This window comes from Eptatretus burgeri, chromosome 9, assembly GCF_056783735.1.
Source record: "Eptatretus burgeri isolate ZD-2024b chromosome 9, Ebu_testis_v1, whole genome shotgun sequence".
In the NCBI taxonomy this organism is placed as follows: domain Eukaryota; kingdom Metazoa; phylum Chordata; class Myxini; order Myxiniformes; family Myxinidae; genus Eptatretus; species Eptatretus burgeri.
Window position 1 is genome coordinate 103,898,274 of NC_140969.1, and position 25,557 is coordinate 103,923,830.

Sequence of the window (25,557 nt, forward strand, 5' to 3'; positions counted from 1 at the left end):
TCACAATGTGGGGAATTGCCAATGAGCTGTTGTAGAGCAGTAATTAGTTTATTACCGAAATAAGGGGACCCTCAGCTTGTTGGCCACTGGCGCCCAATCTCTCTTTTAACTTCCGACTATAAAATATTTTCCAAAGCTTTGGCTCGAAGCATCTCCCCCCTTCTAGAATCTTTGCTTCAAAATGATCAGTCCTATTGTATCCCTTACAGACAGATACATGACAACATATTCCTAATATGGGATCTTTGGGATGAGTGTAAAGCGAAAAATGATAATCTTGGTTTGATTGTGCTCGACCAAGAGAAAGCATTTGACCATGTTAGTCATGCATATCTTTTCAAGGTTCTCGAGTGTTTTGGACTTGGTCCCAGGTTTACCTCCCTTATAAAACTTTTTTATCATGGAATTTCCTCAGTACTCACAGTAAACTCTGAACTGACTTCACTTGTAAAGGTTGGAAGGGGTATCCATCAAGGATGTCCTTTATCTGGCATTTTGTACTCTCCAACTATCGAGCCGCTCCTAATCAAAGTGCGCAGCTTCTTAACTGGTTACACAAATCTGCAAATAAAACCTGTGAAAGTTTCTGCCTATGCTGATGATATTTATGCCATTGTACGCACTAGCAAGGAGACTAGTGTGTTTTTATAGTTGACCGTGATTATCTTTCCTACACCAAAGATGTGTTTTTGAAGGAACCTCTGTTTCACAACTCTCTTTTTAAAAGAATAAGAACGGAGCGTTCTTTTATCGATCATTTTATTCAGAACGGTGTCCATTGCGTTTCTGATCTAATGATTGACAACACGAGATGGTTGAGTGCTGCAGCAATAGCAACCAAGGTTGGCATACGGTCCTACTGCCAAGTATCTCTTTTATTATGTGAAGTACTTCAGGTGTACCGGAGAGTTAAGGTACACTGGGAGAGATCTCCTCGCACTGGCGATGGCTCAACTGTTTGCGAATCAAATCCTCTGTTCCCAAATCTCGTACTCACTCCCACTGTCATGATTTCCGGTTCATTTGTGAAATATTTACCAAAAATACATTTTGGAATCACACCGCAAGTAGGTCTGAGAAAACGTCACATATATCAGGCCTGTGTGAAAGCAATTGGACCTTCTTTAGGAACTTGGCAGTCAAGGAAGTGGCACAACTACTTGCCTCCAGAATACCCCTTCCAACCTAACTGGAAAGTCTTTTACCATGTTCTCATCCCAAACAAAACTGCTCACCTGTCTTGGAGGCTGGCACATTGGGTATTACCGACCAATAAACTCCTGCATGTTTTTTCTCCTCAAATACCTGACCAATGTCCCTTCTGTGGAACTCTCAAGACCTTGTCACATGCTTATGTTGAATGTGCACGCTTGATGCCTTTGTTTGGTTTGCTTTGTGAATTGTGCTCCAAGCTTTCTTTGAACTTCACTTCAAAAGTTTTTATTTTTGGCTTTGAATCCAAAACACATCCACTGGAAGTGATTTTGGCCAATTTTCTCATTGCCACTGCAAAGAAGTCAATTTATCGCACAAGGAAAACGAAAATTGAAAATATTTCAGGGTGTGCTGATAATCTTCTGGCTTTGTTTAAAGGAATCGTTTTTGCCCGTATTAAAATGGAATTTTCTTTTTACACTTTCATAAACAAAATGTGCATTTTTAAAAGTGTGTGGGCTCTAAATGATGCACTTTGACCTGTTCAAAATGGTCTCTTAATAACAGACTGATCACTTTTGCTATCATGATGTAACCTTGTATTCTTGTAAAAATGGTTCTCCTTTATAAATTGTCTTTTATACCCTTGTTATAAAAGGACATAAAAGTCTTCTCTCGCTCTCTCGCTCTCTCGCTCTCTCTCGCTCTCTCTCGCTCTCTCTCGCTCTCTCTCGCTCTCTCGCCCGCCCCCTGCTGGCTGTTGGTGAGTCGAGTGGAGTGTCATGGCGGCTGTGTGGTCTTGGTGAGCTGTGATCTGCCCTGTTTTTGCGCCTTTCTATCCCCTTTCACATCGTTTTTCACCTACCTTCCTTTGTTTCCTTCTACGCATCGTTATTTGTGCTCCCACCCTCCCCTCTTCGTTAGACCTCGCGCTGCGGCCTTCCCTCACGCCGTCTTCACCCCACCCCACCCATCTGTCCCTGTTATTTCATGGTTTACCCTTCGGTTCATCTCTTCCCCTTCCCTCCCCATCCCCCTGTTTTCTCCTCACATACCTTTTCCCCGAGATAGAGAGAGAAATAGCCCACAGCTTCGTTTTTTTCCTCACTGTAGCTGTGTTTATTTCCTTTAGAAACCTGTCTCAGCTCGTATTTAATTACTGCACGAGAGCGATCGCCCCTCCTCCCCCTTTCCTAAATATGACTTCTTATTCCCGTTATTCGGCATTTGAAGCATTAACAAGAAAACATGGCGTCGTCTGCGTCCTGCCCGACGACGTCAGCGTTGAGGATCTCGTTATCGCTCCAGGAAACAGAGTCGGTACTGACAAAGTTCGTGCCCCTCGCGAATGAACAAACGTGTGGTAATCTTCGTGTCTGAGACAGAACTGGTTCACGAAATCGTATCGACCGGACTATCAACAGACGACGGACATTTCGTGCTCGTCTCCCCTCTGGACACTCCGGCCGGGAAGGTCATGATCTCGATCTCTCCTACTTTCCTGAAGAATCAGACACTGATCTCCGAATTATCTCGTTATGGTTCTGTGGTTTCTCAGATCACGATGTTACCTTTACGTAGCCAGGACGATCGAACGAAGCACGTGATGTCTTTTCGGAGACGAGCTTATGTGGTGCTTCCTCCCTCTAACGCTGAAAGAACTTTGAACATCGTTTTAAAACTCAAAATTGATAATCATGATTACCAAGTCTACGTAACCACCGACACCCTGAAATGTTTCGAATGTGGTAATTTCGGACACTTGAAACCATCTTGCCCAAAGGTGACCTCGACAAACGATAAAACAAACCTCGTCAACAAAATACGTCGTCTTCTTCTTCTTCTTCTTCTTCTTCTTCTTCTTCTTCTTCTTCTTCTTCTTCTTCTTCTTCTTCTTCTTCTTCTTCTTCTTCTTCTTCTTCTTCTTCTTCTTCTTCTTCTTCTTCTTCTTCTTCTTCTTCTTCTTCTTCTTCTTCTTCTTCTTCTTCTTCTTCTTCTTCTTCTTCTTCTTCTTCTTCTTCTTCTTCTTCTTCTTCTTCTTCTTCTTCTTCTTCTTCTTCTTCTTCTTCTTCTTCTTCTTCTTCTTCTTCTTCTTCTTCTTCTTCTTCTTCTTCTTCTTCTTCTTCTTCTTCTTCTTCTTCTTCTTCTTCTTCTTCTTCTTCTTCTTCTTCTTCTTCTTCTTCTTCTTCTTCTTCTTCTTCTTCTTCTTCTTCTTCTTCTTCTTCTTCTTCTTCTTCTTCTTCTTCTTCTTCTTCTTCTTCTTCTTCTTCTTCTTCTTCTTCTTCTTCTTCTTCTTCTTCTTCTTCTTCTTCTTCTTCTTCTTCTTCTTCTTCTTCGAATCTCGTGCCCGGTAATAAGGCCCTGTCCCCTCAGTCCGATCATCTAAACAGGAAAACGAATGTTTGTGATGGTCTCACCATCGTTTCATCAAGAAAGAGGAAGACTTTACCTGATGGTCGTTTAAACCAGAAGAAGGGAGCATTTACAAACGAGGAATCTGTCGGTAATGTTCTCGCAGTTGTGACTGATGTCACTCTACAAGGCCTACCCAGAATGGACCCGGTATCTACGACCAACAAGTTTACCCTACTTGCCGGTGAGGACAGAGACGTCTCCCTTACAGAGACCACTTTACCTGTTATCGAAGTAAACAAAACTGTTTCACTCGTTAAAAACTCTCCTATTGGAAAGTCCATTGACGGTGATACACAGACCACTAGTGATGAACCTGCCGTCACTTCGGTAAATGTTAACCCTGAATCCTTGTCAGCGGGAAATAGTGAAACAAATGTTAACCCTGAATCCTTGTCAGCGGGAAATAGTGAAACAAATGTTAGCCCTGTTACTGCTCCCATTTCATCACGTGGTGAAGCTGGAAACGCAGGAAATGTTAAAATGGATGTTTTACGAGAGACCCCCAAAGTACTGTACACCTCCACGCCATTGGAGGTCGATAACACCGTTACGGTCGAGGGAAGCAATATCGCTACATCCACTGATGGTGTTTCTGTTTCATCAACTCCCCCGATTATTTCCGTTCCTTCACCAGGAGATGTTCCCACAGTGAAAGAGCACATAGACGTGGTAACCAGTACAGATCCGTGTATCAATACTGACGACAGTGTCGATATACAGGACGGTACAAACTTGTGTGACTCGGAAACTAAAACCGACTCTGACGAATCTGACCTGGAGGAAGCAAACAGGAACAGTCAGGTGGAAACTGTGGAGAAGCTGACCAGTCAAAGTCCTACCCCCCTGAACAAATAAGACTCTTCTTACAAAATACATACAGGAAACGCAATATAAACCTGACGGAATACTTTCCAGATCTACCGTCCTTCCCTGAGTGCGCTCAGGCTATCGTACCAAAGCCTGACTTATTCGGTTTCCATCAGACACACTTTCACTGCTTAAAAAAAACTGATCACCAAGGCAAAAAGGGATTCTAATGAATTATCCCACTTCTGATCTTATTCTTAGAACCTATTATTTTCCTCATGGCCAGTTTCAAGATTGGAACAATAAATGTTCATTGTGGTGCGAGTCCGCTCCACAAGATCCAAATTAAACAGCTGGTAGAGGTCAACGGTCTTGACATAGCTTTGTTACAAGAGACCCATGCTGTCTGAACTGTTCAGGCTCAGTGGCGACTATTTATGGACAAGGAATGTTTCTTCAGTAACAACTCCACGTCGAAGGCAGCCATCAAGTTTGTCTTGGGGAAACATTTCCATCCGTCCTGCCTTAAATTTATGAGTATTATTGATGGACGCCTTGCCTCCGTGACCTTCTCTATCAATCAGGTCAAGTTCACAATTCTCAATGTGTACGCTCCAAGCAAAAATGACGAGCGGATCTCCTTTTTTGCCGAACTGAGAAAATTCCTGCAAACACTGGATTTGCAGATTGTCTAATTATTGGTGGCGATTTTAACTGTGCTGTTAATGATTCATTTGACCGAAACGGGCCGGAACCCCAACCATGTACCGCAAAACTTTTTGCAAACATTGCGAAATATAATCTCCATGATATTTGGCACGTGCAGCACCCTTCTAATCGGTCTTGTACATGGTGTCGTTGTTTAAACAACCACGTCTCACTTGCGAGGCTTCATCACATCGATGTAAATTCTCATTTATTACATGGAGTTTATAAATCCGATATCGTGCCTTCTGCTTTCTCTGACCATTCCCTAGCTCGAGTCTTTATTCAACTCTCTAAACCATGTCCAGGGAGCTCTCATTGGAAATCCAATAACAGTTTACTAGAAAACCTCAACTTCATTCAGGCCTTTGAATCCTTCTGGACGGCTCGCCTAGAGCAGAAGTTAAGCTGTTCCGTTAACCCGTTGATATGGTGGGATTTAGTAAAAACCCAAATTAAAGGTTTCTGTCAACAGTATCGTTTTTTCTCAACAAGGGCTGACCATGAAGTTAAGAAAATATTACAGTTCGAGATTTTACAATTCCAACGGGTCATCGGACAAAATAATAGTAACATACAAAAAACCTTAACTGAGAGACAGGTCAGGTCAGGTATGGGAGCATGTGCCAGAACAGCGCGTCGCTGTGTCCACTTTCCGCCGGTATTCCAGAGGCCTCCGTCTGGCCATCCCCCAGGCAGATGCCAGGCCCATCCCCATCTCCTTGAGATAATGGTCAACCTGCTGCACGTGGTCGACCCACTGGCCTCCTCCACTCATGAGACTCCCTCGCTGAGAGAATCTGGTGAGCAGGATCAGCATCAGGAAAACGAGCCACACGTCCATACAGCCGCAACTGACGCTCACGGACTATGCAGGTAACAAATCTCATCCGAGTCTCTCTCAGCAACCGCTCGTTGGACACAAAATCCGACCAGCGATAGCCAAGGATTCTCCGAAGAGACCTGGTACCAAAGGAATTAAGTCTCCGTCTCAGATCCTTGGTCAGAGTCCAAGTCTCGCATCCATAGAGCAAGACTGGAAGTACCAAGGACCTGAAGACTCGGACTTTCGTCCTCCCGCACAGGTACCGGCAGCGCCACACCCCATGATCCAGTGAATCCATGACTCCCCAGGCCCGGCCCAGACGTCTATTGACCTCTGACTCACAGCCAGCAGCGACATGAATATCACTGCCAAGGTAAGTGAATCTCTCCACGACCTCAACATCCTCACCATAAACAGACACAGACAGGACATCAGCATCCAAGATGTCACTTGGATTTGATTGACTGAGAGACAGTCCTTATTAAAGGAGATAACCGAGAGGAAGGCACGTGGTGCCTTAGTTCGGATGAGGGTGCGACACCTGAATGAGGCAGACGTACCAACCAAGTACTTCTTTTCGTTAGAGAAACGTCTTCCCAGTAAACAGCTTTCTCAGCTGCGATTGGCAGATTCATCCATTACCTTTACACAATCAGAAATCAAACTTTTTGTGAAGGAATACTTTTCGAAAATATATTCAATGGAACAAATAAATCCTGTCAGTGTCGCCTCTATCTCCGGAGGCCTGCCAGTGTTGTGTGAAGATGGGCGTTCCCAACTGGAAAGACCCATCACTTTGGATGAACTTGGCACTGCCCTGCATTGCCTTGCCATTGGGAAAGCACCTGGATTGGATGGACTTGCAACCAAATTTTACAAGAAGTTTTGGGCACTTATTGGGTCCAGAACTCATTAACACCTTGAACGCAAGCTGCCAGCTTGGAGAGCGACCTGGGAGTTGCCGACGAGCTCTTCTTCCCCTCATCCCAAAAAAGGGAGACATGCTGAGTATTGAAAATTGGTGTCCTATCTCCCTGTTATGTACGGACTACAAGATATTTTCAAAAGCCCTGGCATCGCGACTTACTCCTTATTTATCCTCGTTGTTGAAAGACCAATGTTGCTGTGTCCCAAAACGTTCCATTTATGACAACATCTCCCTTGTGAGAGACATCATTGAACTGTGCAAGGAAAGCCCTAAAGATTTAAGACTTCTTCTCCTTGATCAGGAGAAAGCCTTTGACCGTGTTGACCATCGGTACCTTTTCGAAGTACTTGAGCGGTTTGGACTTGGTTCAACCTTCATCTCTTATATTAAGTTACGATACAATAATATTTATCGTGTGCTTAAGACAAACAATGAACTTGTTGCACCTTTGTCTATTAACAAGGGAATTAGACAAGGTTGCCCTCTTTCTGGGTTGCTTTATGCTCTCTCCATCGAACCTCTACTGGTTTCTTTGTGCTGTAGACTAACAGGAGTTAGTTTGTCCCAGCTTGAACGGCCCATCAAGGTACTGGCATACGCTGATGACGTGTGTGTATTCGTACAAGATATCAATGACGTTAACATCGTTCGTTATTGTTTGTCCTTATTTGAAAAGGCATCTTCAGCCAAAGTTAATTGGAACAAAACGAGTGCCCTTTGGCTCGGTCCGTTGTGCAACTTGGCGCCAAGACTTCCTGCTCCACTGTCTTGGGCCAATGATGGTGTGAAATACCTTGGAGTGTTCTTAGGTAATAATACAACAGTAGCAAAAAATTGGGCTGGTCTGCTTGAGTTTATTGAGGGTAAACTGCAAAAATGGAAAGGTCTGATCACACAACTGTCATATCGTGGAAGGGTCTTGGTCATCAACACACTGGTGGCCTCCACCTTATGGCACAGGTTCTTCGTGCTGCATCCTCCAGCGGCGTTGCTTCACCAGCTCCAAAAGTGCTTCGTGTCCTTTTTCTGGGACGGAAAACACTGGCTGCGACCTGGGGTCCTCAGTTTACCACTGACCGATGGAGGACAAGACCTGGTCGACATAAAAAGCCGGCTAATGGCCTTTCGGCTCTCGGTTGCTTTTCGCATGCTATACACGCGACCCTCTCCACCATGGGTCAACGTCGCTCGTCACCTTTTGCAACAGCCTGGGAGGCTAGGCTATGACCACTCTCTTTTCCTGATGGACCTTTCCAAAATCGACACATCCCCCCTCTCTGGTTTCTATCAGAGCATGCTAAATGCGTGGCAAGCTCTGACAATAACAAGAGCTGCACATTCTTACACGAAACATGTTTCTGGAAGAACCTTTGTTCTACAACTCCCTTTTCCATGATATGCCTGCTGATAGGTGTTTTATTCAACGCTTTACCGACAAAGGCGTTAAATCTGTCGCAGATCTTCTCAGCCCAAATGGTAGCTGGATCGGAGCTGATGCATTGGCAAGCCTGGTCGGTGTGCGATCCTCTCGAATGGTGGCACGCATATTATGTAGTGTGTTTTGGACATGCACACAGCTCGCACCTGCTTGGGAGCAGGACCACCAAAGCAATGAACATAATACACATCGAATACCTTCTCTCTCTACCTTTCCTGAACTCGTATGTGTTTTTTCTCGTGCCAGCCCTCTTCCTTGTCCCCCTTTTAACGTATAGTATAGTAGGCTAAAATGGCCTTCCCAAACAAAAAGACCTTTATTTGGGTTGTGTAAAATTTCTTTCACAACAGCAAATAACACAGCAGAAGGTTATATGGAGAGACCTCTAACCTTGTTCTCCCCTTATCTTCCAAACTGGAAAGGTTTTTATCACCCTCCTGGACCACCACGACATGGTGACCTCCAATGGAGACGAGTACACTGGATCCTTCCTTCCTTATCACTTGTTACACCGTTTTTCAAATCTGCTTGTAGATGAATGTCCTTTTTGTGAGAAATCTGAAAACCTTTTTCACATCTATGTTGAATGCCAACGGTTGGCACCTTTATTTATTTTACTTCGGAATTGTTTTGTGAGGTTTAGTTTGATTTTTAACACTTGTGTGTTCATCTACGGAATGGATATCACACACAAAAATTCCAATACTGTGTTGGCCAATTTCCTGCTTGCTCAGGCAAAGATGGCGGTATACAAGTCAAGGAAAAGAAAACTTGATGGTGTTGGAGTAAATGATGAAGATGCTTTGTTTTTGTTCCAAAATCTTGTAATAAGTCGAGTTAAATTGGATTTATCTTTCTTTTCAGTAAATGGAAGATTACCGCAGTTCGAATCAAAATGGTGCATAAAGGAAGTTATTTGCAGAGTCCGAGAGGAATGTTTATCCTTTTGTGAAATGTTTTGTATATAATCCACCCGATTCATCCTTTCCTTTCTTCAGAAATTGTTTCTTGGTTTTCTTTCTTTCTCTGAAATGAAAATGTAACTCCCATTTGGGGGCTTTCTTTTCTATTTTTATAATAAAAAGATACAAAACTCTCTCTCTCTCTCTCTCTCTCTCTCTCTCTCTCTCTCTCTCTCTCTCTCTCTCTCTCTCTGTCTCTGTCTCTGTCTCTGTCTCTGTCTCTGTCTCTGTCTCTGTCTCTGTCTCTGTCTCTGTCTCTGTCTCTGTCTCTGTCTCTGTCTCTGTCTCTGTCTCTGTCTCTGTCTCTGTCTCTGTCTCTGTCTCTGTCTCTGTCTCTGTCTCTGTCTCTGTCTCTGTCTCTGTCTCTGTCTCTGTCTCTGTCTCTGTCTCTGTCTCTGTCTCTGTCTCTGTCTCTGTCTCTGTCTCTGTCTCTGTCTCTGTCTCTGTCTCTGTCTCTGTCTCTGTCTCTGTCTCTGTCTCTGTCTCTGTCTCTGTCTCTGTCTCTGTCTCTGTCTCTGTCTCTGTCTCTGTCTCTGTCTCTGTCTCTGTCTCTGTCTCTGTCTCTGTCTCTGTCTCTGTCTCTGTCTCTGTCTCTGTCTCTGTCTCTGTCTCTGTCTCTGTCTCTGTCTCTGTCTCTGTCTCTGTCTCTGTCTCTGTCTCTGTCTCTGTCTCTGTCTCTGTCTCTGTCTCTGTCTCTGTCTCTGTCTCTGTCTCTGTCTCTGTCTCTGTCTCTGTCTCTGTCTCTGTCTCTGTCTCTGTCTCTGTCTCTGTCTCTGTCTCTCTCTCGTGAGTCGTCGCTCCCAGCTTGCCGGCTCGATGACAGAAGACGCCATTTGTGTTTTTGCCAGCTCCATCCCTACCCTGTTTGGAATCCCCTTCAGGCAACTTGCTAGTTTCATTAACAAGGGCTGATGATGTAAGACCGTTTAATTGGGTGTAAGTTTTAAAATTGGAAAGGCTATGATAACAAAATGTGAGCAGAAGTTAAAAGGTTATAGGAATGAGATACTTACCCATAATAGTCGAAGACACAACAACACTTTCTTGAATTTCAATGTGGAAGTATTTATGTTATTTTTATGTTGTGTACACCTCATTATCCTTTTTTTGTTGTTGGCAGGTTGTGACATGTGAAGGATGACTTTTGAGGTACACACATTCGTCTCTGAGCTGTCTTCCCGAGGTTCGAATCTCAATGCAGCTATAAACTGTTATCCTGGTATTTTGCCTGCAGGGTAAGGAAGCAATGTGTGTGCCTTCCATCAGACAAACTTTAAACTGGCCATCTCATCTGCTAGCATCAGTTTGTGGACGTTAAAAATCCCACGGTGTCCTTTGAAAAGGGTAGGCAAGCTATCGCAGGCATCATGAACAGATTATCAAATGTCTGCCCTGACCTGCAGAGGCAATTGATCGCACCAGTGGCATTGCCGTGTGCTGTGTACGAAATGAGAAGATGGCGGGTCATGGCCAATTGTGAGTATCTCTCGTATAAATGTTTGAACTTGCCTTTCAGTCTGGCAATGAAGTGCTATAGATTATAGAACATGTCCAAGTTCTGCTATACTGGAGGTTCTTGGGACTATTTAGAAGGTGATTTGTGTTCTCCAGTATTTTTTATCATTCAATTTAAACTAAAAGGAAACTCGGTAGAGTGCATACCTCCGCGACATAATGCCTGATCCACGAGAACATATCGGGCCCAATACATTTTTCAGATATCGTGCTGTATATTAGTTTAGCCCTCTCTCTCAATGGTGAAGAATCACTTAAAAAATTATCAGATCCGGATTTGGATCTTCACCAAAATTGAATCGATTCTTCCTTGTCACACACCCAACATGTCCACCGAGTTCTGTCCGAATCTGTCCACAAGTTTATGAGATATCCTGCACACAACCAAACAAACACAAACAAGCAAACAAACAAACAGACAGACAAGCTAGTAGGCGACGATGGGTCGCCGAGCATGGAAACTATAAGATATAGAGCAAAATGGATGTCATATAGCGGATAGGGAATCACCTTAAGATTATGCATATCAAATCTCATCCAGTTCCATCTACTGATAACTACTCGGTTTCCATTTGAATGAAAAGTACTGAAAATGCGGTTTGAAATCGGAAATCCCCAAAGTTCGAGGGGGTGCTGTGGGTGAACAAAGATCTAAATCGAAAATCCGGCTCGATTGTTTGTGCACAATGTATTCCAGACGATTAGTGTGAATTTTCATGACCATCCGACCATAACCCTAGGAGTAGCATTTGGCACGAAGGCACCTCCAGCTCTCGCATATTATCGATTTTTGCACTAATTGACCTTTGACCCCTGACCTAAGCAAAATTGGTCAATATGTCCTGAGGCAAAGTTGTAGTACTCATTGAGTACGACAACTTTGTTTCTTTCGTATCGATGCACTCACCTGGTCGCTAGGGGGCCTTCAATTTTCGCCAATTTTCGCGCATACCCTAATTGTAGGGGGCGCTGCAGGTAAAGTATTCCATATATCAGAAAAACCGGAATATATTTGATAGAGCATCACCTGTGGATCATTCGTGCCAAATTTCATAACCCTACGTGGGATAATGGCTTTCGGAATTGATTTCGCGTGAACGGTACCGATTTTGAAGGTTTTTTTTGGTTGTTGCTCGGGAATCAAAGCGTCCCTAGCAACCATCACAATTTCCAAAGCACTAGGTCATAAGATGTACCTACCACCCGAGTTTGGTCAAAATCCGCCCACGTTTACCACCAATTATGGTGATGACAAACGAACAAACATCCGAACAAACAAACAGACAGAATTACTGACAATAAGAGTCACCTATTTTGGCGACCCAACGGAAGGGGGTGAAAACATGACCTCCTTCACCTTCAGCGGCGGAGGTAATAAAATAAAGATCGTAAAAGTCGTATAATTAATTGATTCCGGGTTTTACCGCCGTTTACCCAGTGTCTATGACATCACATTGTTGAACACGGTACATTTGTTCTTCGTACCTGTTTTTTGTGTCCTTTATGACGTTGTTAAAAACACTAAGTTTCCTGTTTGGAATTGTTGTTTATTTTATTTAACAGCCAGGCAGACAGACACTCCTCTCTAATACGCATGCATGATCGGGGCAAATTCAGGGCCGAAGTATGTTAAAATGGCGAACTTGTCTTCCGATTCATGTTAAAAATATAAAATTTGATTTCAATAAGTTGTTCCTCACACGTAAACTGACGATCATAAACTGATCAAACGTAGGGACAGACACGAACCAATTGCTGAACCCCACTTTTCGCTTTGCGTGCGTGGGGTATATAACTGTTTTCTCAAAGTATGAAGGATAGTCAATTTTTTTCCCCCTGACCATGATGTGAAACAGCCTCCGATGTTTGTCCTTTTCTCTGTAGCATCCAGCGAGCGCGACGTGCTTCTGAGTGGTGCACGACACCTGCTGCCATTGGAATGGACATCATGTTTCCTGCTCTGAAACTTTTTTTTTTCACAGAACCACTTTTGAAGTACAGTACCCCTCATGTTAGCAGGAGGAACATCTTTTTAGCGGTATGAACAGAGGTGGAACTACCATTTTCTAAATGAAGTACTTTTAACCAGGTGATAGGCGTCCGCAACCATCCTTGACCATGTTGTGTAACGTCGGCCGAGGCCCTTGCACGAATGAGATGTGAAAGGACACTCCTGAAAGTTCCGGTCAACACAAATTTCAGGATCATATTTTAGAGTTCCTTATTTTCTACATCGTCTGCACACAAGCATGGATGTCACAGAGTAGTAGCTAGGCCTTCAATATTTTCAAACTATTTTGATTTTCACAAGCAAGTATTCTTCAACAAGCTCGTGTTTCTTCTTGGTAAATCGTTCCTCGAAAATTGTGGGAAATTGATTCAGTATTCCTGCCTTTTCCCAGTTTATTAGAGTTCGGGCTTGGAAAATTTGGGCTCAAATCATCTCCAGTGGCAAGTAAAGATGTGCTTGCACTTGTGCGGTATATTCTGCACACCTCCTTGTCCAACACTAAGGAAAGACTCATCAACTAGTATTTTATGGCCTTCAAAGCCATCCCACAACCAAGTTGACTGAATAAGAAATGTGTGCAATGGTAAAACCGAACTTCGAACGAAGTTCCATGATGATCAGATGGACAATGCGGCCGACGTGACAAAACATCCGTTTTCCGCAGGCATGGGTTGCGGTACTCCCACATAGCGCAGCGGGTTCCTAGTTTGCTTAGTATGTGGGTACAGGGTTATCCGAAAGTACAGGGTGTTTCATGTAGCAAGAATTAATTTAATTTCACTGCTTTCTTTGCATGGGTGGGAATTTCAACAGCACTCGCAAGTTCCCTCTTGAAAAACAAAATCAAACGCACGGAAAACCCAACGATCTTTACATTACGCTGAATTGCCTGTATTTATAAATGCCATTGTACTTTGTTTTACTGTCATACGTCTTATCCATGGTATATGCTCTACCAGTGTCGAGCTCAATCGACCCATGTATGTAGGAAGAAAAAACAACAACTAAGCTTGCATGCACCCTGTTGTTGGCCTCACCTACAGTGCAAGTGACGAGCAGCCAAAACGAAGGCCAACTGGTCATTTTCTCTCAAGACCTCTTGAGCAAGCCCAATGAGTCCCCAGCAATCCAGCATCCCCCTGGTTTCTTGGAGCTGCCTCCGCAGCTCTGCCAGACGGCATCTTTCGCTGCACTCTGCCGCGGTCAACAGCGAGGCACGGCGCTCTCCCAACGCTTCCAACAGAGCGTCGATTCCATCAGAGACCACCTCCCGTGCACGTTGACCCTTTATCTGAGAAAGGCAAAGGCATCTCAGGAACAGACTCCATCAGATCTTTTTTTTATGGAGGCACGTGACGAGTTGCACTCACCTCTGTTTCCTCAATAACCTTTTCAATAGTTGTAATGGCTTCTTTGACCTCATCCTCTTTCCCAATGAGATGAGCAACACTTCGTGACAACTTGTCCTATGAAAGAAAAACGTAAACATTTTAGACTATACCAACGCAGGACCTCCCAGACACTTAAACATTTCTTATATTCTGCATTGGTTGCTGTTGATAACACGATTTGGCTTCGGCTAAGTATAGCTTAATTACTAGCAGACCGACTACAGTAAAACTATATGTCACATCGCAGTTGTTGTTTAGCAGTAGAATCATGTCTAACCCTGATAGTACGGTGAGCATTAAGCAGTGACAGCAGGCGGTGTGTGCTGTGCTCTCCTGAATTTCGACAGAGTGGGCACAGTGGGCGCCGGCATGGCTCACAATACAAGCTGAGCCGCTCTCCGTCATGGTCTGGACACGTCACAACCTGCCAAAGGCATTATCGTGCCAATTAGCACCCTGCATTGCTTTTTTAATAAGCTGTTAAAGTGTGAAAGCAAAAATCACTGTTCTCTCTCCAAAGCAGAAATTAAATTAAAATTCTCAAAATAGAAAGGGAGGTTGGAGAACTTGTAAAGACATTGTTTATCATGATTGTACTGTAATGGCAGTTCAGTGTGAAACGTGAAATATCAGTATGTGAAAGCATTTAGTGACATTTAAAAGTCTAGTCGAGTCTAGTCTGCCACCGGACGACTTTAAAAGTCTCGTCTTGTCTTGTCCCGTCTGCCACCGGAGGACTTTAAAATTCTAGTCTCGTCTAGTCTATTCTGCCACTGGAGGACTTTAAAATTCTAGTCTAGTCTAGTCTATTCTGCCACTGGAGGACTTTAAAATTCTAGTCTAGTCTAGTCTATTCTGCCACTGGAGGACTTTAAAATTCTAGTCTAGTCTAGTCTATTCTGCCACTGGAGGACTTTAAAAGTCTAGTCTAGTCTCGCCTAGTCTGCCACCGGAGGACTTTAAAAGTCTCGTCTCGTCTAGTCTATTCTGCCACTGGAGGACTTTAAAAGTCTAGTCTGCCACCGGAGGACTTAAAAGTCTAGTCTCGTCTAGTCTGCCACTGAAGGACTTTAAAAGTCTAGTCTAGTCTCGTCTGCCACCGGAGGACTTTAAAAGTCTAGTTTCATCTAGTCTGCCACCGGAGGACTTTAAAAGTGTAGTGTCATCTTTTCTGCCACCAGAGGACTTTAAAAGTCTAGTCTAGTCTAGTTTGCCACCAGAGGACTTTAAAAGTCTAGTCTAATCTGCCACCGAAGGACTTTAAAGGTTTAATCTAGTCTAATCTGCCACTGGAGGACTTTAATAGTCTAGTCTAGTCTCATCTGCCACCGGAGGACTTTAAAAAGTCTAGTGGAGTCTAATCTGCCACCAGAGGACTTTAAAAAGTCTAGTGGAGTCTAATCTGCCACCGGAGGACTCATAGGTCAGTGACATGATTTCATTATTTAATATCAACTTTTAAAACTTGGCTCAGAGCTGTCTCTCGACAACTCATACATGGCTATGTGTACAAATACAAAATTCAAACCTCCTTTACATTGCCAACATCATTTCTCAATGGTGTCTGCAGCTTGTGGAGAGGTGTTCACTATAATCTCTAATATTACATACAGAACAAAGACATTGGTAGACAATGAACAAAACAACAATACATGGGATATGAACCTGACATCTCAGCGTCCCCATAAGGAGTTTACGCGAACATGATATTTTCTTTACAACATACAACATTAAAGTTCATGTTCATGTATTCTCAGGTACATGCATGCATGACAGCGCAGAAAGTTTCTTAAACAAATCACAATAGATGATTAACAAAGAAAGGAGATTCCAAAGAGAAATTTCATGTCAGTTTGTGTAAAATCATTGCCAGGTGAGCAGTAGAGCTTGAGCACCTTCAACTGACGTGCACTCAGCTGCCTCGTGGAACGGAAACCTGCACACGCGGTCATGCGAGCTCTCATGGCAGTGTTTCAGTGTCTGTCTTGAAATGTACGTGACCCTCAATGGCATCCGTGATATTCAGTCTTCAATGGCTTTATGGTATCATGTTGCAGCAAACATAAACCTAATATGAAATTGGATCGGATAATTCTGTGAAAGAGCCTGAAGTGCGAGCTGTGTTTCGCGTGAACTGAACAGGTGTTGATTGTGTGTGTGTGTGTGTGTGTGTGTGTGTGTGTGTGTGTGTGTGTGTGTGTGTGTGTGTGTGTGTGTGTGTGTGTGTGTGTGTGTGTGTGTGTGTGTGTGTGTGTGTGTGTGTGTGTGTGTGTGTGTGTGTGTGTGTGTGTGTGTGTTTCCATCCTCCCATATTAGATGTGTGTTTCAGTTGCACGTTACGTGTGCTATTTGTGCTTCGTTTTGCCAAATGTACACAATATGTCATGCTCCCTTCACCTTGAGCTGTGTGCTTTGGTACTGTAGTGTGTGCATGATGTTGCATCACTGCATGTGTGCTCTGTGCTGTGCTTGCTGTGTGTAGTTTCGTGCGGTCTATTTGTTGCACAAGAACACTAATTCTGGTGCCAGTGCTTCTCGAATGTAAAATACGCTGTGGAGGATTACAGACTGTTCATACAATCTGAACGCTGGCAGGATAGCCTGGAGGTGTGCACACTCACCTCTGAGCTGTCTCGCCTGGGTTTGAATATCGTCTGAGCTATAAACTGTCACCCTTGCATTCCGCAGGCAAGGCGAGGTAGCAATGGGATGGACGTTAAACCGACCGTCCCGTCCGCCGACATTAGTTGGTGGACGTTAAAAATGTCACGGTGTCTTTCGCGAAGAGCAGGTGAGCTATTGCGAGCATCATGAACAAACTACAAATTCCTGCTCTAACCTACAGAGGGCACTGCATCAGTGACACAGCTGCACCCCACTTGCAAACGATGCAACCAGTAGTCTTGTGCTACAATTTTTTTTTTAAAGGAAAGGATTCAGTCTGAACTCAGACTTGTATATTTCTGTACTTTCATAATAGCACGTGTAAACAAGCTCGGAACACCCGCTCCCTTTGGGAGCAGCCTAGGGGGGCGAGAGGGGGGAAAGTGGGGAAGGTGGGACAAATATATTTTGTACTGTGATAATAATCACCCTTGTTTGCAGCAGGGGTCAGTAAATCACTTGCATCGTGGCACGTGTACAGGCAAAAATTGTAAGTTATCACCCGAGGGGGTTGCACCCAGAACCTGACCCTGGGTATGACAATTGGTTGAGGGTTTGGGTACCTATGATCGCACTTATTAACGCCTCTTGGTTAATTTAACCACAACCGAACTTCGACTTCATCACTAAAAACCTTCATATTTGATTAGGCTTGAAAAATCAAAGTTATCATCATTAACTGAGTCAATTTTTATCTCTTCGAAAAATAAGTAATGATACGTTCCTTTATATTTTCTGTAAGAATGAGCAGCCACCACACAGTGCTCATGTGCCAATGGTGCCTTGTCCGCATGCACGTACGTGTAACATCGCCGGCGTTACCATAGTGTTTCCCAAATGCCAAATTGTTATTGCAAATGTCACTCTGGTGGTGCAAATGTGATCATCGCAGTTTATTTTCTCACATGTACTCCACTAAGTGGGTCAACCTAGCTAAATATAGCATAGCAATTGTGCATTTTGTGAGGAAAGCACCAAATTTGGCACACTAGTAGCCTATCATATTATGAACAGATTTGGATATTGGGCCATCTCAAATTCAGCCGCTGATGGCTGTGGCAGCCATTTTCCACTGCCATCAAAAATTTTGAGATGGCCCAATATCCAAATCTGTTCATAATATGATAGGCTACTAGTGTGCCAAATTTGGTGCTTTCCTCACAAAATGCACAATTGCTATGCTAAGTTGCCCCACTAACTCTGCAATCTGACTCGGAGGTTTCTCACTGTCCTTTGTCATTCACAGTCTTACCTGTGGTTTCTTTTTTCATCGTTCAATGTGTTTCACAAATTAATGTTTTCTAACTGGCTTCGTGGAACTAACTGGATTGGAAACTGGATTGGTGATAGGAAACAAAGGGTGCTTGTGGATGGGTGAATGGGAGGATGTTTGGCTGGGAGGATGTAAGGAGTGGGATACCGAAGGGTTTAGTACTCGGACCATTATTATTAATGATTTACATCAATGATTTGGAAAGTTGGGGTTAAGAGTTGGCTTTCCAGATTTGGAGATGACACAAAGCTTGGAGGCAAGGTGTACATCAGAGAGGATGGTGATGACATTCAGTAACGTCGAGATACTTTCATGGATTGGGCAAAATATCGGATGTAGTTTAACATAAGCAAATGTAAAGTGCTCGGGATTGGTAAGAAAAATGAAAATATAGATTACATGATACAAGGGGCAATCTTGGATCGTATCACGCAGGAGAAACATCTGGACTTGGGAATCGATATGGTGGGCAGGGGGCATGGAGTAACAGGGTTTTAGGTTGTATTCAGCTTGTATTAATGAACATTATACAGGAATTTCGTGATGGCTTCGTCTAGAACGGTGTTCAGTTTTGGTCACGACTTCTGAGAAAGGACATAGCATGGAGAGAGTTCAGCATAGAGCAACTCAAATGATTCTGGGCCTAGCTAGACTAAGCTATGAGGATCACCGGAAGGGTTTACCGGACTTTAGACATTAAAAGTAGGTGATTACGAAGGGATTTGATTGAGATGTTTAAGGAGAATGAAGAGTTTTGTTGTTGTTGCTGAATTGACAGTGATAAAACCAGGGGCCACAGGTTAAGAGTAAAGAGGAGAGTTAACACGACATTGGGGCAGGAGTGCGATACTCAAAACGGTTAATGCATAACATAATCTCCCTGGAAAGGAGGTCATAGCAGCAGAAACAGTAGATAAGTTTAAAGTAGAATTAGACAGCGTCCTCCAATAACCCCACGTTATAATCTTAACCCCACGTCCTACAGTCTCCATATTCTCCAATATTTTGGCTCTTTTTTTTGAAGGCCTTACCCGAACTACCCCCTTTTCCTCCACCCCCCCAAAAAATACCCCCCCCATGACATTGTTTTTGGGGGATACTTTTAAATTGAGCAGTTCTAATTTTTATTGATAACTTTTCTCTAAAGCAGCACCCGCTACCCGCAATATGGACGTGCAACACGTTCTTCTGACACATCGCTTTATTTGGGTGGTGTATAGGCAACAGACCACTTCCTCGATCGCTCCAGAAAATGAAAATAACCCGGGGTTATGTACACGAAGCAAGCACATGTGTACTGCTTTTGTGAATACACCTGCTGTCCCAGTCGTACACCTGCTGCAGTGATAAACATGCGTCACCATATTGCATTTTCATTCTGCGATGGATTCCACTGGGATTCGCAGCCTCACTTCCCAAGAAACGGACGGTAGAACGTTGCTCCTCCATGGTGCATGCTTCTAAGGGAGCTGCCATCTTGGAACTGCTCTACTGACGTCGTACGCTCAATGTTGCCACATCGAAACAAAGCAAAACATGACTATTAACCGTAGATTATAACATATGTCGTCTACAACGACAGACATTACATTCTTGGATTTATATCGCCATTTTAAAGTTACTTATTGAGTACCCCTCAAAAGATGTCTTTTAACTAATCTTTATAAACTGCTTTCCAGACTGCCCAATCGTCCTTTTCCATTGGTTAGACATAGTGTGTGGTCAGTGACAGGGAGTTTAGCCCCGCCATTTCGTTATGGTCAGATATTAGCCAATATTCCACACATGGTATCACTCGGCCGTATTGATTAATAGCAGTGGAGCATTGGGAAGCACAGTCCTTATCTGGGGTGATTAATTTGCCAGGTAGGTAAAGCGGGATTTGGACATTGGACCTTACCTAAATGAAGCATCGCAGACAGCATCTGTGGTTGCTTAGAAACCCCTCCTGCCACTGAGTTATCTGTGGTTCATCAGCTTCAGGGTCATCGGCCGGGAAGGTCAGGTCAGGGATGGGAGCATGCACCTGAGCAGCGCATCGTTGCGTCCACTTTCCGCCGGTACTCCAGGAGCCTCCGTCTGGCCATCCCCCAGGCAGATGCATAGCCCATCCCCATCTCCTTGAGATGCCGATCAACCTGCTGCAACCAGGAGGCATGTGGTTGGCCTCATTGGCCTCCTCCACTCATGAGGCTCCCTCGCTGAGAGAATCCGGTGAGGAGGATCAGCATCAGGAAAATGAGCCACATGTCCATACAGCAGCAGCTGATGCTCACAGACTATGTAGGTAACAAATCTCATTTGAGTCTCTCTCAGAAACTGCTCGTTGGACACAAAGTCCGACCAGCGACAGCCAAATATTCTCCGAAGAAACCTGGTTCCAAAAGAATGAAGTCTCCATCTCAGATCCCTGGTCAGAGTCCAAGTCTCACATCCGTAGAGCAATGCTGAAAGCACCAAGGACCTGAAGACTTGGACTTTCGGCCTCCTGCAAAGGTACCGGCAGTGCCACACCACATTATCCAGTGAATCCATGACTTCCCGGCCCGACCCAGACGTTTATTGACCTCTGGCTCACAGCCAGTAGAGACATGAATATCAATGCCAAGGTAAGTGAATCACTCCGTGGCCTCAACATCCTCACCACAAACAAGTACAGACAAGATATCAGCACCAAGATGTCAATGAAAGCCTGGATCTTAGTTTTGACACAGGAAATCCATAATCCCAGTGGCTCGATCACTCCAGATCCATAATCAACTCCTCATTCAGCACCTCGAGGGCCCCCAAAAGGATATCCAGAGTCTCCGCAAAGATGACTGCTTCATCTGCGAAATCAAGGTCAGAGAATTTGACATTCCCAAATGATGTACCACAACTTGATCTCTCCGACATCCTCCCCAGAATCCAGTCCATACAAGTTCTGAAAAGTGTGGGGGCCAGTACGCACCCCTGACAAACTCCAGTAACAACTGTAATTAAGTCAGAGATGGTACCACCACATCTCACAGCACTCTCAGTACCAGAGTATAGTTCAGGCATCAGATCGATCAGTTTTGGTGGCACCCCACGAAGACCAAGAATCCTCCAGAGGGCATTCCGATTCACTGAATCAAACGCTTTACAGAGATCAACAAAGGCTGCAAGCAGCCCCTGCCGAAACTCTCGTCTGCGTTAGGTGAGGACCCAAAGAGCAAGGAAACGGTCATTCGTTGAAAAGCCTGACTACTCTGGGCACTGGTGCTCAAGCAGATGGTGGTGAACCCTATCAAAAATTATCCGAGCAAAGACATTGTCCAGCACTGAGAGCAGCGTCACCCCTTGGTCGTTGGTGCAGTCCTGGCGATCACCCTTCCCTTTCCAGAGAGGGACAAGAAGGCCCCTCCTCCCATCAGTTGGGATGATGCGTGTGTCCAGGCAGAACACACAACTGCATGCTACGACACGAATACAGCATTACCACCAGCCTTGAGAAATTCAATATGGATGCCACAGATTCCTGGAGCTTTACCCAATTTCAACTGGTTCACCACAGCTTGTGTTTCCACAAATGAAGGTGGATGACAGTTCAATGGAGGGTCAGCAATAGGGATAGTAACACCCCTGACATCCAACTCAACAGCTGGTGGATCAGCCTGGTACAGCCGCTCAAAGTAACCGGCCCAGCGGGCCTTCACTTCGGACTCCTTCAAGAGCCTACCACCGTCCGCTCTAACTGCAGTACACCGAGGTATGGGCTTGGAGGAACACAATGCGCAAATTCCCGTGTAAGCGGAATGAAAATAACTTGACAATGCAGTTCTGGATCATTCTCCAGTGACCATCAACGAGCACATGGTCAATCTCCTTTGCAACACCACCATTGTTGGAATACCAAGTCCAGCGATGAGCCTGTGGGCGCTGAAACCATGAACCAGCCCCTTGAGTTGATGATGTCTTGCAAAGTCAAGGTACTTAGTGCTATTCAGGTTCATAGTTCCAGACCCATGGAGACAAACACACGTCTCATAAAAATCCCTATCAGTTCCAGTCGATACATTGAAATCTCACAAGACTAGAAGAGTAAGTCTCCCAAGACTCGATCTCTCCTGGGGCACTGATCAACCACAGACTCGAGCATGGCATAGAATGCGTCCTTCACGGTGAGATCACTCGCTTCAGTCGGAGCAATACAGAGACCAAGGAAACGTCGCCCAAGGAGTGACGAATCCTCAATCTCATAATAATCTCGTTGACTAGTGTTATCTCAATTATCATTGTATTGAGCTTAATGATCACAGCTACAGCAACTCCTTGGGCATGGTAACAATCATGGCGACCAGACCAATAGTAGGTGTAACCACCCACCATGATCTTGCCACTATCTGGTCTACGAAGCTCAGAGAGTGATGCAATACCGATGTCCAAACGCTCGATCTCAGATCATAACAGAGACAGGTGATCATCCTCTCTTAGGGATAGGACATTCCAGGCACCCACCCGAAGAGATCGCCTCAGGTTAACCCAAGGAGACCGCCGTCTGGTGGACGACACCGTAGAACCACCCTGACACACATTCCTGCAATCTGACCCGGGAAAGTTTCCCTCCTATCATCAAAGAGTGAGGGTCCTGAAGGCTTTGCCCCAATCCCATCATCTGGTGAGCAGCCCTGAGAAGAGCAGCTGCACAGGAGGGACTCACACGGAGTGGGTTTTTCAGTTTTCTCTGCGTTTTTCTTGTGTTTTGTGGAGTGAATGGTTTTACGGTGGCCAGAGTGCAAATCTTGCCACCAACCTCCTAAAAAAGTTACCTAACTGCAGGAGGATGTCTGCAGACACAGTTGGGCACGAGACATGGAATGCCGTTGGCTCACTCAGAGCTCCTCCACCCTTTGACAGGTTTTGTTTTTAATCCTGCTGGGTGTCCATATCCATACACCCTTTTCACCAGGAAACCCGGTGAGGTAGATGGTTTCGTCGCCGTCAACCCGACCATAAAACAGGTTATTTCAGGTTTGTATGGTACCTGTAGCAAGTCACAGATCTAATGTGGCCTGACCTGATATCAAATAAGGAAGTGGCCGGGAAGTGTGTCCGAGAACTCCCCTCGTGACCCTCAACCCGCTGGACCCAGAAAAATACATACATACGTTTCCTCGATAATATACTGATGGTGTCGAGCAAAGTGTTTTGAAAGCACTTGTCCTCCCTTGCCTGAGTGTTTGTGTCTTTCCACCCCCACATTCTGCAACGTCCCCTGTGTATGATCTTTCTATTTGTAATTTTCACAACTCACAGCATGAGCCAACTGTGCTATAGGTCGCAACGTAATCGGAGAAGGAAACGCACCATGTGGCAGGAGCTAGGGTACTGCATGATATGGAGGAACCCTGCCAATCAGCGAGAGCCACCGATCCTCACCGGATCCCCGTTTCGGCCAATCCCCACATGCTGCAGGGGTCCACCCCACCCCGTGAGGCCAAATAAAGGCCAAGACACTACACTAGTAAGGGTTGTTGTTGGTGCAGGCGATCTCTGGTTGGTTAATTTGTGTTTCCTGGTTGGGCTTGCTTGGTCGTGTTGCCTGGTCAGCGCTTGCCATCACCTGTTGGTTCTTGCCTGATACACAATGGTTGCCTTCTGGTCCTTCATGGTTTGACAGTGTGCATGGCTGGGGATATGTGCAGGGTGCCGTGAGGCCAAACCACAACCCACCCCATACGCGCATTACAGCATTGGCCATAAATACTTGGTAAAATGTCCATCAGGAGCTAAAACACAGAGCGGGTTTCTGGTGATTTGACAATCGGGCTGCAATGTAACCAAACGATTTCATGTTTTGTGAATTTGTTTGCCTATTTGAGCCAAAGTGTGTATGATGTTTGAAGATTCCATCTTGCTGTACAGAGTACCAAGAAATTTTTATCTCATGTCCCAAAACATCCCCCTCGCTCAGATTCATGATTTTGCCTTTTATATTTTGTGATTACTTTGCATGCCATTTTTACCAGGCAGTAAGTAACAAGCAATGTATGTATGTAAGCATCCTAACTCGTACGTTTACATGTGTGTGTGTGTGTGTGTGTGAGCATCCTAACTCCAGAATCAGCTATGTGATTCTCTTTGTCTTTTACATATCACTCTTCACTTCTCACACAAAATTGTTGTTGTCACTGGAGGATTGGCAGAACATCCAAGGGTGAAGACTTCAGATTGGGAGATTGATGTGACAGCATTTGAAGCGGATCACGAGGATGCTGATACCCATCTGGTACTTCCACTGCCTTCATGCCAATGTGGACTCGACAGATGTGACAGCCCCTCAATTTGATGTGATACTTGGCTTTCATACCTTAACAGTGTGTGACAGTGTGTCAATTCTTTCATCACAGCAAGTCAACTGCTTGGCCAGTGTTCAAGGAACACCATGACCTGTTGAACAGTCTTGGGCTTGAGGCCAAGGTGAAATTATCGATGATGTCATGAAATCATCTGAGGTTTTCATCTGCAAAGTGTGTGGAGTACCAGATGTAGACAATTGCGAAGAGGCACGAGTCAAGTTATTCTGCATGGGGCGGTCTCAAGAAACTCGACCTTCAACATCTGCTGCAGCACGATTCAACATTATCAATGAGCACGACCAATTTCAAGTGGCTGGAACTTATCCCACTCCCTCCATCCATATCTCTCGTGTGTTAATCCATGGATTGGACCAACAAAGATGAGAAGCTGGTGCCACACTTCTTCTGCCTTCCTCCGATTCCTAAAGCATGTTCAGAGATCATGTTGTGTTGGTGCACCAATGGCTGCCTCAGTATGCATTGCAGCTGCAGATAACTGAGATTGCCATGCACCGAAGGTTGCAGATGTCACAGTCAAGACAGCATATGTCAGAACGTTTTGGAAGACTGATAGTATACGTACAGTGCCTATAGAAAGTCTACACCCCCTTTCAAAATTTCCACCTTTTGTTGCCTTATAGCCTTGAATTAAATTGCATTAAATCAGACTTTTTCCACCTTTATTTACACATCGTAACCCACAAATTTCAGAAAATTAATTAAAAATACAAAACTCGAATATCTTCGTTGGATAAGTGTCCACCCTCCTTATACTAGCACTTGTAAATTAGCTTAGGTGTAACCAATCACCTTCAACATCACACACACCAAGTTAATTGGCCTCGACCTGTGTTAAATTGAAGTGATTCTGCATTTCACAGCAAAGACAACCATGAACACCACGGATCTTTCAAAAGACCCCCGGGATAAAGTTGTGGAAAGGCACAGATCAGAGGATGGGTATAAAAATATTTCAAAGGCCTTGAATATCCATTGGAGCACAGTCAAGATAATCATTAAAAAGTGGAAGGCGTATGATACCACCAAGACCTTGCCTAGATCCCTCCAAACTGGATGACCAAGCAAGGAGGAGACTGATCAGAGAGGCAACTAAGAGGCCAATGGCAACTTTGAAAGAGCGACAGGC

At 44.5% G+C, this 25,557-nt stretch overlaps 1 protein-coding gene and 1 long non-coding RNA gene across 4 annotated transcripts in view; one reads left to right on the top strand and one right to left on the bottom strand.

Moving 5' to 3' along the window:
• Positions 1-25,557, bottom strand: part of LOC147020808 (E3 ubiquitin-protein ligase Trim36-like) — an 89,184-nt gene that overhangs the window by 21,564 nt on the left and 42,063 nt on the right. For both annotated transcript variants that reach the window (XM_085896436.1, XM_085896435.1), the window contains exons 5-7: positions 14,431-14,577; positions 14,133-14,228; positions 13,800-14,053 (exon numbers count right to left, since the gene is read on the bottom strand). In XM_085896436.1, the coding sequence (XP_085752562.1) occupies positions 13,800-14,053; positions 14,133-14,228; positions 14,431-14,577 (497 nt within the window). The remainder of the gene's footprint in view (positions 1-13,799; positions 14,054-14,132; positions 14,229-14,430; positions 14,578-25,557) is intronic.
• On the top strand, positions 3,497-25,063 carry LOC147020809 (uncharacterized). 2 transcript variants are annotated; one of them, XR_015061970.1, is made up of 3 exons: positions 3,497-3,751; positions 10,357-10,712; positions 24,249-25,063. It is a non-coding gene; the product is annotated as an uncharacterized LOC147020809 (long non-coding RNA). The 2 variants fall into 2 exon arrangements; XR_015061968.1 differs by lacking the exon at positions 24,249-25,063 and adding an exon at positions 13,806-13,942.